General features: G+C 44.9%; 3 protein-coding genes across 3 annotated transcripts; all 3 read right to left on the bottom strand.

Annotated features, from left to right (window-relative positions):
- Positions 1 to 1465: 1465 nt before the first annotated feature.
- Pmar_PMAR016237 (hypothetical protein) lies at positions 1466 to 4874 on the bottom strand (the record flags this gene model as incomplete). The annotated part of the gene is made up of 8 exons (XM_002783710.1): positions 1466 to 1568; positions 2000 to 2220; positions 2544 to 2663; positions 3043 to 3180; positions 3784 to 3918; positions 3969 to 4106; positions 4155 to 4235; positions 4836 to 4874. The coding sequence occupies 8 exons, from the start codon at positions 4872 to 4874 to the stop codon at positions 1466 to 1468; spliced, it is 975 nt and encodes a 324-aa protein (XP_002783756.1).
- Positions 4875 to 7497: 2623 nt separating this feature from the next.
- On the bottom strand, positions 7498 to 7874 carry Pmar_PMAR016236 (hypothetical protein; the record flags this gene model as incomplete). The annotated part of the gene is made up of 1 exon (XM_002783709.1): positions 7498 to 7874. A coding segment is annotated over one exon (377 nt), but the record flags the coding sequence as incomplete, so codon positions are not given.
- Positions 7875 to 9036: 1162 nt separating this feature from the next.
- Pmar_PMAR016235 (hypothetical protein) lies at positions 9037 to 9236 on the bottom strand (the record flags this gene model as incomplete). Its single annotated transcript, XM_002783708.1, has 1 exon — positions 9037 to 9236. A coding segment is annotated over one exon (200 nt), but the record flags the coding sequence as incomplete, so codon positions are not given.
- Positions 9237 to 15917: the final 6681 nt, after the last annotated feature.

The raw sequence follows: 15917 nt of genomic DNA, 5'->3' as shown, positions 1-15917 counted from the left end.
CATGATAGGAACCTCGCGCTACGAGCTCCAGGGCCGTTACAGTTCAACTGGAGCCCCCATACGCTGCACCAATGCTAGGTGCATATCATTGCTATGTTAAGGCTGGATCTATGAGCTTCCTCAAAAGTCTATTCTGAATTTGTTATACCTCAGTTGTTGCGTTTCTGCTGATCCGAAAAGAGACTTCATTCGTCTGCTTCTGACAGTCAACAACTTAACACCAAGTATGACGTGTATGTACTCCGCGATATCGCGTAGGGGCGCAGTGACCTCACACGTATACTTCCAGTTTCGAGTATATGCACATGGTCAACTACATATGTGGAATATCAACTCAACACGAAAGATATCCGTATTATGTAGGAGGATGGATTAACAGAAAAATCACAGCTTAGCTCAGTAGTGGGACGGCTGAATAATGGGACAGCCAATTGTGTTGAATACCGCATATGTTGCTGAAAATATGGAAATTCTCGGAGGAAATTTCGGCAAATTATCGTCTACACTTCTACCTAAATCGGTGTGGATTTTCATAACGAAGGTAAGAACCTTACGAGCTCAGTTGAGCAAACATATATTCTCACACTCCTTCAGTGCCACATGCGTTGCCTTATATACTCACAAAGGAAGCTACTGTTGCAGCATATGTGAACTTCTCTCAGCTGAAACCAGTAGTTTCCTCACTATGCTATGAAAATTTACCCATGAATTCACCTGCAAATTCCTCGATATTTTGATATGGTAATCACCAAAACATGTAGTTGACCATGTGCATATTTCCCCCCCACACTGCTGTTTATGCCGGCTAGCCCTATTCCATCTACCCTAATTCCACAGTTGATTTCACTAACGCAAAGCAGAGAGGAATCTACAACACTGGAGACCGTTATCAACAACAACAACAGAAATGAAACCACGGTCGTACAAAATCCTCAAACTCGGACGATTCCACTATAGATAAATCACTGAAGCTGAGAATAGCTTTCGGGTGAACTCCCAATAACTCCAGCTCCTTTCGGTTTGCGTACATGCTCTTCGAAAGTGCTCACATACGCATTAGCTTCGCCCTCAATTCTCACCTAGAAAATTAAAGATATCATTTCCGACGTCAATTCACAGATTCGCATACTTGAGATATTCCTCTAAATTCAAGAATATTTGAAATAGTTATTACGGAGCTCATATGTGCGTGCGTGCATGTCACTATTTCTGATTCAAAAAGTAAGGCGACTTCGACGACGACGAACGAAATTATTGCTCATTCTAAGAATATTGACATTCGACGATTTGGAGTTAGCACACCAGACAAAGAATTCGGCATTTCTACGAAAAAAACCTCTCTCTAGCTCAGTAGGTTAAGACTCCAACCCGTCATCCATAACACCCAGGATCGAATCCCACACCCTATAAATCACATTCCTGCGTGTAGTATTATAATTTCACCGAGCTTCATCGCATCGAAGACTTAGTCGCCATACCCAAGCCCGCTCACCGGTGCAGTGCGGACTTCGTTTGCATATTTTGTTTCGGGAGTGTCATCACGCGGGAGCAGCGGCTCAGTTGCATGCCTATGAATGCCACAAATCGATCATTTCAAAAATTATAATTTTCATAGTAGTATTCTCATCCGTGTTGGAATTTCAGCTGAGTTCAGGAAATTCCAAAGCTACTAAAAGAAAGTTGACAAGCAGTGGTACAAAAACCAATAAAAATTAAATTGATATTAGAAGGGCACTGAACACAGTGCAATGGAGTTTCACTCTAGTGATATGCAAAAACACACTAGTGAGAAAATATATTTCACGACTACTGCATATCACCGCGAATATCACGTGAAACGGGTTAAACTCCAATGAAAGAACTCGCTCAGATTTCCTCAGATTCTTAATATTGTCACCAAAACACCTAGTCAACGACGCTGATACCCATAGTTTTATAATTTTATAATACTCACACTGACGAGCGTATCAGGGCGAGCGAGAACACACTTCCCACTTACTCCTCCGTAGACAGTTCTACTCCTTTCTGAGTGATGATTGCACTTTGTGGTGTTTGTACTTTCGGAATAACAACAGCACTTGCCTCAACCACGGGAGTAGCCTCTAGTGTTGTCGAGGTAGAAGGTATCGAGAGCTTCGCCACCATATTTGGTATAGCCTGTGTTAGCGCTTCGACACAGCCTTCGTTTTGTGTTACTGTCGATGCGAAATATCGAGACAGCTGAAATTAGTAGAGAATTCAATCAAACTTTGAGTGAAGACCTCTGGGAATTTACGACTTCACCTGTGAAATGTTCGAGAAAATGCATATATATAATAATACCGCATTTTGGTATTAATAGTAAAATATACAATATAATAAAAAAAAGTTTCACCAGTTTTTCGTGAAGTGGCGTAATACTCCATCTGAAAAACGCGATATGAAGTGAATTGAAAACACCTGGCGAATAACACCGTGAAATACATGACGTGCTTTACGCGTTATTCACTGCTCACAGGCGGTTTTCGCGGAGTTTACTATTAAGGCCAGGCCGTATTTCCTACCGCTTCAACGATCTCCCCAACATCATTCTGCCTGTTGCCGAGAATATTTGTAATATCCTTTTTAACACTTCTATCAAGACGGTCACAGTTCTCCTGAGCTTCTCTAAACTTTACCAAATTCTGATCAAACATCAATTCTATTTCGGGGGAAAAATATGCACATAGCGGTCAACTACATGTGTTGGTGATGACAATATGAAAATTTTTGGAGGAAATTTTGAGAAATTCTTATTAGTTTTTATACATTTTCACTCCAAGTCGTGCGTAAATTTCGGAGTGGGAAAATATTCACATGGTCAACTACATGTGTTGGTGATAATATAAAAATTCTGCGAAAATTCCGGAAAATTCAGCGAAAATTCCGGGAAATTCTGCGAAAATTCCGGGAAATTCTTGTTGGTTTCTGTACACTTCTACCCCAACTCCTATAATTCTTAAGAAAACTCCTCTCCTCAGGTGAGTAAAGCAAACATATATTCCTCCAACACTGCACAATTACTCTGTCTAGATTCTCCTTAGCCGACTCGGATTTGTTTCCATTTTCCACTTTTTCTTGGTATTTTTTCTGCAGACCTGTGGTTTTCACTTCATAATGTGTCAATAGCGCGTGTGCTCGATCGCGGTCAGTCAGATCGGCCTGAAAACACACTTGTGAAATTAAATGAAGCTCACCCTAGTGATATGAAAAACACTAGTGAAAACATATTTCACAATTTCCCCAGTGGAATGCAAATGTGCGAAGACATATACGTCGAATAATTCACATGGAGTATTACACCACTTCACGTTGAAGTATATTGGAGTTTCTTGACCCTAGTGATATGAAAAACACTAGTGAAAAATATACTGCATATCACCGCAAATATCGCGTTTTTCGCCGAGTTTTACACCACTTCACGTTAAACTCTATTGAAGTTTCACCCTAGTGATATGAAAAACACAAGTGAAGAATATATTTCACAAACTACTGCATGTCACCGCGAATATCGCGTTTTTCACCGAGTTTTACACCACTTCACGTAAAACGCGTAAAACTCGAATATGTGTAACAATTTTTCAATGTGCGGTAAAATATATACATGGTCATCTACTACATGTGTTGGTGATGAAAATATGAGAATTTTTGGGAGGAAATTTAGGAGTTTTCTTATTAGTTTCTGTACACTCCTACTTTTTCTAAATTTTTATGTTTACTCTATGAGCAAACATATATTCCTACTCCAACACTTGAGCTTATTACCCTCAATGTTTTGATTCTACTATCAAGTCGATCGATCTTGGTCTTCGCTTTTTCGATCGCCACAAGTGAATTTTCACCACTGTGATTATACTGCGACATTTGTTGTGAGAACAACGCGAATGCCGGGGAAATTCCCTGAAAAAATTATCAAAAATTTTCACAAATTTTAGTAAAAAAATCCAAACCTGTGCTGCAGTTGTCGATTCAGTAGCAGTAGAACTCTTCGGATCAGCCGCCTCTCGAACGAATCGTGCGATGTTGATGTATTTAGCATTCATTCTGTGTTGATCTGTGATTAAATGATCAACCTCTGAAGAAAGTTGCTGAGAAAAAAAATGTAAAATTTGGGCGAAAATTGCGGAAAAATTTACCAACAGTTTCGAGTTGTAGTCTATCAAATCTTTCCGGTCTGTTGTCAAGGGATCTTCGCTGAACTCCTTCACGCCGAACATCTGAAGTAAAACATACACAGTTGAGTTTCACCTTCCTAGTGATATGAAAAAGCACTAGAGAAAAATATATTTCACGACTACTGCATATCGGGGTTTTCACAGAGTATTACGCCACTTCACGTAAAACGGGTTGTGAAACTCCAGTATACGTCTACGTTTTAACCACCCTAGTGATATGAATTCCGAAAAACGCAAGTGAGCAGTGAATAACGCGTAAAATACGTCATGTATTTCACGCGATATGGGGTGATTCGTCCGGTGTAATTCCCCAAGAATTTTCAATTCATTTTGTATCATGTTTTTCACATGAAATATTACACCGATACACACAAGTATAACAACACACGTTGTAATTTACAATGGAGTTTCACCCGTTTTACTGTGAAAAGAAAACACTTCTGATATTCGCGGTATGAAGTGAAATATGTTTTTCACTACTGTTTTTCATATCAATGGAATTTCACCTGGCTTCTAGTCCAGAGCAGGTAGAAGATTCTGTAGCGCCTCGTCGGAGTATGCGTACTCCGAGGGCACCCACGCGTTTCTCCCCCGGGCGTTATACGTCCCGTGGTGGTTACGCCGAGTAGGATTATTGCCTACTGTTACTATCGTTGCCTGTTTTTGTTCGGCTGACGTCATCGAGAATGACCCGCCGTTTGCTGGCTTCTATTATAGTCTCTGCTCTGTCCCCTTGACCGGTCTTGAAATGAGGTCCTCCGTGGCCAACACCTGCTGTTGTTGCCGTTCGCAAGGCCTTAAGGGGAACATGTACTGTAAGCCGGCGCAGATTATCGGTGCGCCAAATAGTAGAGTTCTCGGTCTTGACTTATTCACCTGCCACGGTTCAGTGTGGTGGAAGCGACGACGAGATCAGAGCATCGATATAGACCTAGATGGAGCTGTCACCAAGCGTGATGTGGCTCGGTGGTGTGGGCGAATGGTTGGTCATGTCCCGATAGCTGGATGGCTACGTCCACACGTTGCATTCTTGCTGCGTGCGGTTAGTCGTACGCCATGGGATGAAGATCTGGACGACTCTCTCCTTGATTTGGTCTCCTGCTTTCGATCTGTGCAAGTTTGAGACCATCAACGAGTTGGGCTAAGTCGTCTTCGTCCTCTTCGAATCGGATAGCGAAAGCAGTGCACGGGTCAAACATCACGGATCTCCTGGGTGCAACTTCCCTTGTGGGATCAACGATCCGGGCGAGCGATGTGGGGAGGGTCCCACTTTGGGCGAGCGCTATAGTCGGGGTACGGGTCTCCCGGTACACAATTGGTACCAGGGTCTCTCAAACGAATTCTATTTTTTTTCTGCTCAGCGATTTTCCCTTTTTTTCGGCTACATCTGTCCTACTGTCTTTCATGATGTACAATTTATGTTTTTCATCACTTTTAGGGCTCTGTCCATTCTCTTTCAGCCAACCACTTCGCGGCGCGGCTTCGCTCCGTCTTCTTCTGCTCCATGTTTCTCATTTTTTTCTCCCATGTCTCCAAGAGACGGTTTGAAATTCCTGCTAGTGCACGATTGTTCGTGAGGTTTATACAGAGTATCCGTCTTTTTATGTCTGCAGTAATCTTTTCCTGCTTCAGAATTCTGTTTTTAGTTTATGCACGGCTCATCTATGCTTTCATGTCTGTGCCCTCAAGTATATCACCCACACCATGCTACTCGACAGCGGCATATACTGATTCGCACGCGCTGTTCATCATCCTTCATTGATCTGCCTTAGGGATGCTTCACACCTTCATCAATCGTCTTTTTCGGAACACTTTCTTCGCTATTCCTTGTACTATGATGAATTATGCAGTATGATTCATACTCAACGAATCCATCTACGGTATTTTTGTGTATTTCTTCCAAAGTTTTTGTCCGTATTTCTTGTAAATCGGCGACCATGATGACAGCGTTGTTAGTAGATTATCGTTCTCAACTCACTTTCTTTTTTCTGTCAGTCAATTGAGCTGAAGTTCGGCTACTCAGCTACCAACACAAAACCAATATGTTTTACCGTGTAACATGCGTGAAGGTCGTACGTTGCTGCAAAATCCTCGCATTGACCTGACGCGAAAGCCTGTGAATAGTCCTTCGCGGCATTTTTGTGAAGCGAGTCAGACAAAACAACACTATTCTTCCGATACACGTTAATGCCTTTCCGTAAGCTTACATTCTGTGGCACCGCCGTGCATTTCATGATCGAATTCGATTCATTTTTGTACTTTACGATTTCCGTTTATTGTCGGCTACTTTTGTCCTACTGTCTTTTACGATGTGCATTTCATGTATTTTATTAGGTTTTGGCTTCTGTTTATGTTGTTTTTCCTAGTGATTACGTATCTCGGGTTGCTTTGTTATTTCGTCCTTTGTAACAGGGTTTTATGATATGTCTCTTGGACATGGCTTGAAATTGCTTCATGCACGGTTGGCGGTGGGCCCTCTACAAAGTAATCTTCTCTTTATATGCAGCAAGCTTGTATTGTATAACAATGATGTTTGAAGCCTACATGTCACGGATTATCCATGCTTTTGTGTCTGTGTCCTTAAGTGTATTATCAGCACCATGATATTCGACAGTATATACTGCTTCGCTCGTGCTATTTATCATTCTTCATTGACTTTCGTCAGCGCTGCTCCACACGATTATAAATCGTCCTTTTCAGCGCGCTTTCCTCATTATTAATTTAATTATGATTATAGATTATGATTATAAAGGGTAATCATACAGTATGATTCATACTCAACGAATCCATCGACTGTATTTTTGTGTATTCCTTCGAAAGTTATTGCTCGTATATCTTGCAAATCGGCGACCATCAGGATAGCGTTGTTAATACATGATCGTTCTAAATCCACTTTCTTTTGAATCAAAAGTTTTGATCAGTCGATTGAACTCAATCTGGAACCTAATACTTGGGTTACACGACTAACAACACAAAACCAATATGTTCTACCGTACAACATGCGCGAAGATCGTACTTTGCTGCAAAGTCCTCACTCACATCTTACCTAAAGCGAACGCGTGTGAATAGTTTTTCACAGCATTTTCCATTCTTATTCTGATGCACGATACTCACCTTCCGTCAGCCCACATCTCATGTCACCGCCTTATACAACAAGTACACCCGAGGCTAAACATTTTGTTCGACTTGTGCCACCTAATATTAAACACCAGCAATTTATCATGCAGTTGGTAACTGACTATACGACGGAAATTATTTGGTCACTGTTATCGTTCAGAGTAGTGTAACCCGGTGTCTATTTTACTTTATGTTGTTCTCCACAGACTATGAGTCTGCAATTTGGCTCGGCTTCGACCACCTCCACCATAGCAGCCAGAGCCTCGTCCACTGTAGTTACACTTTGTCGGATGCCTCTATAACCATAAGCACGATTCTGGCAACGTATTTCCATGCCGTAACGCAGGCGGCGGTTTTCCTGTTCGGAACCGCTGATGAATGCTATGTAAGCAATAACCTGCCATGGTCGTCGGCTTAGGGCACTCGTGTACCGTGCGCCGTGACCAGAATTGTGTTGCCGCACCCGCTGGTCGAGATCCGTGCACGTTCCTATGTATGTCTGGCTCGTACTGCTGCTCATCAATAAATATACTACTCCGTTATTCTCCGAAGGCAGCAGTCTATCTGACATTCGTAGTGGACAATCCATATAACTCTGTGCGATGACACGCCGGTTGTTTTGCAACTTCTCCATGAGGTTGTACTCGTATACACTCCACTCATCCACTCGTTCACATAGCAAACGCACAGCGCTCAAAGTATCCACTTGACTGCCCACCAGATACAAATCTTGTAGGCGTCGAACCCTTGACAGCACAACAAACAACTGCTGTCTTTGCCATAATTTGTATTTGCTTTCTACCATAGACACTTTACTGCATAGTGATGTCACAGTTTCCCCAAGCAGCTTATGTACGGTTGTACAACTGCTCATACGCAGAGGAAGTTGCGCCCGTCTGCAATGTATCCGAGAACCAGCTTGAACCGTGTGATGTGTCACGTACCCGATTTCGGCACGAGGCCATTCGCTTTCCGTGAGCATCGAACCGTTTGTAGAGGGTGGTGCGATGCGAACACACACTGTTTGTGAATCACTATTTATGCTTTCAACCATACACATTTGTCCTTGACCCCAGCGTCGGCGGCTATCAATATTTGTAAAGCGCATTGGACATCTCTCCACAATCTGTAACTTACGTCTTTCTCGAGTACGACGATCGAGTACTTTCTTTTCTTTTTCACTTGCGGCTCTCCAGCTCCCTCCATCATTGTCAGTCGCCTCGTCGCGTGCCTCGAAGACCACAGATCGCGCCCCGCCTCCAATTAATCTCTGTAAGTCTCTGTTGGTAGCGTCTTCTTGAGCCCGGCGTTTACCAAACACTTTCACGCAGTTCGGTGGAACTGCTTCCCACTCTCCTGTCCAACTGCATTTGCTCGCTAATATCTCACATACTTCTTCAATCTCAGCTTCGCTCATCACAGGCTTTGCCATTAAGCCTAAGACGACTTGTAAGGCTTCATCCGTCGCGGCCCGGACTGAGTGTTCTAAATGGTAGACAACGAAGCTCGTCATAAGACATGGATCGACGCTCAGTCGTATACCTGAGGAGATGTTGCATCCACTATTGCGCTATAGTCACGACGATGATGAGGAAAATTTAATGCCTATGATCTTATCGTAGTCTCTATCACTCTTAGCAGTGATTTCACATGCAATGGAGTATTCCCTTAACTCAAATAACTGAGTAGCTCTATTATTTAACTAACAGACTGTCTATTGACATACCTGATACAGGTGGAAGCTGCCGATAATCCCCTGTAGTGACCACAAACAGGCCTCCACATGGAGCAGGGTTACTGCGGATTTTTCTCAGCAGTATATCGATAGTATGATACATAGCAGAGTTCACAGTTAGGACTTCATCTATGACTAATCCATGAGCTTGTTGCAAACGATGCAGTTGTGCTGGTCTCGATGCCAGTTTTCTGTATGCTTTATATGCATTTTGTTCGGGTGTGTTCTGATTCCACTGGTCTTCGATTGGTAATCCAAATTCCTGGTGGAGATGCGACCCTCCCAAGGATAGAGCGCGTTCTGATCCTAGTGAGGTATGACAACCGACATCCCGCGGGATAGCATGAATATCGTAGGAGCTTCGCACGTGGCTTTTCCCGCATCCTGGCATGCATTCGATCAGCACCAATGGGCTGTTCCGTCTGCCAACCAAGATTTACATCGCCCAACAATACCGTCCAGGACCTCTTGTTGTTCGGCAGCAGACTTTTCTGTTTGGCCAGAAACGGGAGTGATCCTAGGCTCCCATTCTGATGGGTTCCTCAGAGTTGCCGCACGAAGTTCTTCTGCCCTTGGAACGGCATCTCCCAGTTCGGTCGTCATGCATTGTATTATGCGCTCGCGGGCCTCGTTGCACAGGTCGGGCCTCAACTATACCGGCCATGCAGAGCTCTTCCTCTTCTACAATAGGAACTTCGTTGTATGCTATCTCGTTTTCGAGCAGTAAGCTGCGAAGTACTCTGTCAGCGCCTATAATGCACGTATCGAACCCCCGAGTACCACCAAAAGGATGATACATGAGGTCATCAACGATATAACTCCGGAGGAGAGCATCAACATCTGCTGGCTCAGGGTTCCGTTCTCGAGGTATTAGTCCGGCTACGCGAAAGGCCTCTGTCATAGACCCCGCCGCGTAAAGATCCAGTTCGGTCGTAAAATGACCGCGTGACAGCAAGATGTGCACCAGGAATCCCAACACGTTGCTTGGCTTCGGCAGCGAAGTCACAACTATGCCCCGTTTTTTCCCGCTCTTTGAATTATCCACAAATCTCTTGTATAATGGATCATCCTTGCTTGTATCCTCTATATTTTGCAGTACTTGCCGATAGACGTCGTACCCTATAGAATCATCGCTTTCGATAGCCCATAATTGAACTGCTTCTATGGCTGATTCACGTATTCGCCACTGACGACTAAAACAGTCCACCCATGGTGACGTCCTTAGATCTTCTGTTATGTCGTCTTGTCCGTTTTGTGCACGTTTCCACGTGAACCATTCCAAAAATTTAACGGGATTATCCACAAAGCGGAGCTCCGGTGGTCGTAGCTGGAAAGCCACGAGGTTATCTATACTACATTCTGAGAGTAAGGCGCTTCTGTATAATAAACGCTGATTCTCTGTATATTGTCGATTCTCGCTCAGCCCTTCGATGTCACGTCGATGGTCGACACCACTAGCTTCAGAAAGATCTCTCGCGTATCGTTTTCGTGTCCTCCCACTTCTCTGCGAGAGTGGTCGCGTTGGACATGCTATAAAATCTTCGTCTGTTATAATATATGGTAAGTCGAACACCCACCAACAAGTCTCCGTCGACGCCACTAGTCTACAATCCTCTCTCCACTTCCGTTTCCCCAACCGACTTTCACGCATCCTATGTCGGCCTAATTTCCGATTCCGAATCCGGTCAACATTGATGGTGACCACACCATTGGGATCTGGTCGTGCATCAACCGAAGCTCGTTCTTCTGCTCCACACAGGTATTTACTTAAATACCGTGAATTAAAATATTTGTCACACACTTGTACATTTGACGAAGACCTCGTAGCTAAGAATAATCGTGGCACCGTTGGCGACACGTGCTGTCCCACATCCGCTGAATATTGGTGTCTACCCGCTTCCAGTTCTGCACCAACCACAATTTCGTTACTTCCGTGACCCCTACTTGCCAAGCCTACTCGAAGCAAAACTTCAAGAGCCTCGCCGGAATGTGGAGCGTGTATCCTCTCAAACGAGTCACTGTATGACGGTGGATATTGTGGTACGCGACATTCGCTTATGATTCTTTCTGTTCCACTGTTGTCGTTGGAGACTACTTTCCTTCTTTTGTGACATCGGAAGTCAGCCCGCTCACAGCTGTGGCTTTGTATCCGCTCATAGTCACTATAATATGTGACCCATTCTTCGGGTCTCTCGAGAAGTCCTTCTGCGACTAATTTCTCGCTGTCTTCCTCACTCACCGTTAATCCATCGCCAATATCATGTATGCGACTTGTAGCGCATTCGATTCGATTTCTTGCCTCTTCATCACTAATCTGTTTTTCCAACTTGGCCAGCAAATGCAAGTGAGGTAAGTTACCTGCCGCGTCCTGAAGCAATGCTGTAACTATTGTTAGTCTATACCTCACAATCACAGGTTTTCTATCATGCATGCCCCTAACTTACTTGGAATTCTACACGTGCGAAGACAGCTCCAACCGGTCCCAACAGTTCGGTAGAACTGCTGATGTATTGAACGAAATACTTCAACACTCTGCTCCACGCCAAACATATATCGACCATCGTGCCCTCTTGGACGGCTGCCTGTTCTGACTGTGGCAAATTTGAAATGTACTCAGTGATAGCCTTCCGCAGAGGTGCGATACCAAAGTGTTTCCGCTGATTACAAGTCAGAGTTACAAACAGTTTTGTACACTCCGAGTCAGCCTTCAGACTTGCAGCCAATCGCCGTACTTGTTGTCTGCTATCCAATTCCTCCAACGGTAAAGGACACTCATCGCGATCAACAGCTGTAGCGCCCCGTGTTAAGGAGTAATATCCCCGCCGTATGATCAGTCTAGAATCGGTGTGACCTAGCCGCTTGTTGAATAATACCCCAAAGGCATAGCTCAAATAATCCGTGTTGCGCCCAGTCTGTAGGCTTCCATCTGCTAACCGCGTTAAGAGTTGATCACTCACGGAAGCTAATCCAGCCGACTCCCGTGAAGATATTTCACTCCAGGCACTCAGTGGTATCGCTCCTTCCACACTGTTATCTTCTGTTCCTTGGAAAAAGAGGCCAGCAAATAGACTGGCTTCAGGCAGTTCCAACGTCAGCATAGTCTCTGGACTCCGGCTCACAATCTGTTGCAAGAAGCGCTGTTCTGCTGTATTCAAGGACATCGTATATTTATCCCGCTTCAAACAATGTAAAAGCCCATTGATGATTACGTGACCACCCACAATTTCACTGCATACAACTTCTGTAGCCCGCTGCTCTTCGATTCCATCCCACTGTGAAGGATTTTCATCATTGCTCTCGTCACTATTCGTATTCAATTGTTGCCCACCATCGAAAGAATTTTGTTCAATCTCGGCGGACCGTGGTCGCACTCGTATTATATTCTCCGCTCTTGAAAAGTACTCCTTCGCATGTTTCCGACAAATACCACACACGCAACCTCGAGTTGGACACGAGAAGTACATTTTCCGTTGACATCCATCCACGGTACAGTATCGACTTCGACCGTGGACTTCTCGAACCAAATATCGCTCACACACCGCACATTCTACTGTGGCTTGACCGCCTATAAAAGCCAACATTGCTTGCTTCGCATTCGCAAGTTCTACCCCATTTGTCCTAGTGTAGACTAAGATATTCCATGAGCGTAGCTCATTCTCACTTATACCATCTCGTTCACACTTTGCAGCTCTCCACTGCTGGTTAATACTCCATACTGCTTCCCCAGCACGGATGATCAGCTTTTCCCTACTGAATACGAAACGTAGAGTCCATTCGCTACCATTCGCTGCAATGAAACCCGTCTTGGGCATCACTGTTCGCCTCCGTGATCCCACAACTGCGGACGTGCTAAGTATCATAACTGAACCTTCGATGACACGGCGCTCAACCTCATTCCATCTTCGTTGATCCCTGCCTGGCATATGCTGAACATGCACCCCGGTTATCCCAGAAAAGAAGTGACTAAATGCAACTTCAAGGGGGATAGCGCCGACATCGTCGGGACCCCGGCACCGTGTATCAATCAATCTGTTCACATTCGCGATGTGCCTCAAATGATTCAAAAGTCGGCGTTGTAAACCACTCCATGATGTCTTTTGTCGTACCGCCAGCACCTTCTCTGATATTATCCACAAAATGTTTGTCTTCCAATTATCATCAGCATCTTCACATGTTTTCACTACCTGCCGCCAAATCGCGTTTTCGTTGATAAGTACCATAATGATAGCCCACGTTATTCTCGAACATCCTCTACCCCATGCTTGTAATAATTTCGGATACTCATTCCACCTATTCGTCGACCGCAACTGATATACTTCTCCAGGTAGAATTATGTCGGTGCTACGTTGTCTGCCATCGTCTGCAGCCTCCTCGGCCATATCGTCAACCTCTCGTAAAACCGTATCCGATATTTTGCATCGTATTCCCGTATTTCGCACTCCGCAGCGCATAATCTGGTCGGAAGGCACCCATAAGCCTGCATCCCGATTTTTCACCAGTCTTTTCACACTATATTCCGGCCCGGTTTCCAGATCTCGCATGACCGTGACGGGAATGTCGCCAGTTTTATATCTTTGTCTCGTTAACTCCCGGATATCACGACGCTCGTGGAATAGCAGATTGTCGTGCCGCTGTTTATAATACCCACCTACGTCCCAGCGCCCGCTGTGCTTCACGATGAAGGACGACACACCCTTAAATCCCGCCGTAGCTTGGAGCATCCTGTACGTATATCCACTATAAGTCGGTTTCCCAAATCTCGCTACATGACTGCCAGCAGCTGCCACGCCAAGTGTGTCACCTTCTGTTGGAGGAAAAAGCGAAATTGGGTTCTGCGGTAAGTGCAAAAACTCTCCAACTATGCCTTTAGAATGCCGCTTGCAGACTAAAAGGCATAAACCATCGGAATCTGTTCTGCATGAGCTACTTCGTATCTCCCATCTCAAAAATTGTATAGCTTGTAGCCAGTCCGCTCGCCGTCGACAGAGATATTTACCAAAATTCGCTCCGCAACTGTTGAATCGCGGATCTATACCTTGTATGACATGCGCGTAACTCAGTAATTCAGCCTCATCGATGAATATCCAGCATCCAAAAGGGCACCTTACTGATCGGACGCATTCCGAGTTCAACGCCCGCATCAACGATCCAAGACGGTTTTCGCTCACAGCGCGATGGAAATTTTCCAATCGAATTGTCACGTCAACAACGCTCGCCTCATGCTCATCAACCTCTCGCAACTCTCGCCACCACATTCTAATATCTGTAGGTAAGACTTTCCATACCTCTGCTCCTATGTTATCGGTGAGTTGTAAATGATATGCTATCACGCACGGCCAGCATTCATTCCATTTTGTCGTCGAATTACTCAAATACCGCTTGCAAAGTCTGCACAGTAGCACGCGGCGCCTCAGCCGCAGGTCGTTCCTTCCCAGTGCTCCATATTTTTTACTCCGCAGGCCTTGTGTGACAATCATCGATAGTTCCAGTGGCGCTGCCCAGTACGGTTGACGTAGACAGCTCATACACCGTGCGACGACGTCGCTTCCTTCAACTTCGATCAAGGTTGAATCGGAAACTTCTATCGTGCGGTCGTCTCGTTGTGCCTGATTCTTTAGCAGTCTTACACTTGCAGCAGTACGTGACTTCCTCCGGATCTTACCTGCGACTCACAATGCTGACAGCGACCGCATACAGTCGTATATCGGCCACAAATGTGACACTGCTGCTTAGGACCAATCATCTTTCAACTACAGCGACCGAGGGGTGGCGCAGAACTTCGCAAGTTCGAGTGCCCCGAGGATGCTCAGTTGTCCGCACGTAAACTCCCCCACAGTATTAACAGACACTACAATACTCTTGTTAAGGACACGCAAGTTAAAGGAGGTTCGGTTTCTCATCTGCATGTATAGCTAACGTGAGTGGTATCAATGGAACGTCAACGTTGACTGTGGGAAGATTAGGTGAGAGAGGTCCTACACAACACACAACAGAGCTGAGAGATGGCTGATATCACACAACTTTCCCCAAGGTCGTCAGGTTAAAGGTTATACAATGTTGACCTGCCAAAGCAAGCAAAACATAGAATCACACAACATACTTAGTTCTTCGTACTAGCTTGCACAACACCTCGGACACGCCACCTCGCTATAGCTCCTTCGGTTTATACGTCTGACAGTGTACCCTTACGGCTTACAAAACGCTTTATTCTTACCTCGTGGGCTCTGACACAAGCCCTGCTTACGTTGACTGATGAGCTCATTCAACATCTTGGCCGTGGCGTCATTAACTCCAGCCAATGATGCGAGGAATGAAGATGAGCATTGCTCAGCTTCTTCACGGCTCATACTCCACCCGATGTCATTCACAGCACTACTACTGCTGGCGCTTCTGCTATCTTGCGACCCAGAAGAGGGGAAACTGGTGAATAAAAAATGAACTATAATTTATCCTACAAAGGATTACCTCCTTCTCTTGCCGGATCTCTCCGGCACTAAGGTGATTGGTACAGTTTTTCTTTTAGATGTGGTGTTATTCCCTCCCCCGAGGACGATCACTTTCTTGCGTTCACCAGTGTCTGAACTACTCAATACGTCTACATTCACCACCTCACGGCTACTCTTCTTCTGTTTAGAAGTCGCTGGAGGGGGCGTAAACTCGTTCACCTGAGAAAATCATGTGCAAAAGAGTTTGTATCTCATTCCCTACTTCTTCGTCAGGCTCCTCATCAACCTCCCATCGGATTTCTTGCACTTCCTCAGAAGCTACGCGCAGTGCGATTATCGTTTCTTCCAGTGCCTCCCACTGTGCGGGCCAAATTGCTGAGATATGCAGCTTTTCTGTGAGTTTATACAGAGGTGCCGAAGTAGTCC

This window comes from Perkinsus marinus, assembly GCF_000006405.1.
Source record: "Perkinsus marinus ATCC 50983 genomic scaffold scf_1104296936306, whole genome shotgun sequence".
Classification (NCBI taxonomy): domain Eukaryota; phylum Perkinsozoa; order Perkinsida; family Perkinsidae; genus Perkinsus; species Perkinsus marinus.
This window is presented reverse-complemented; position numbering and strand designations above follow the sequence as displayed.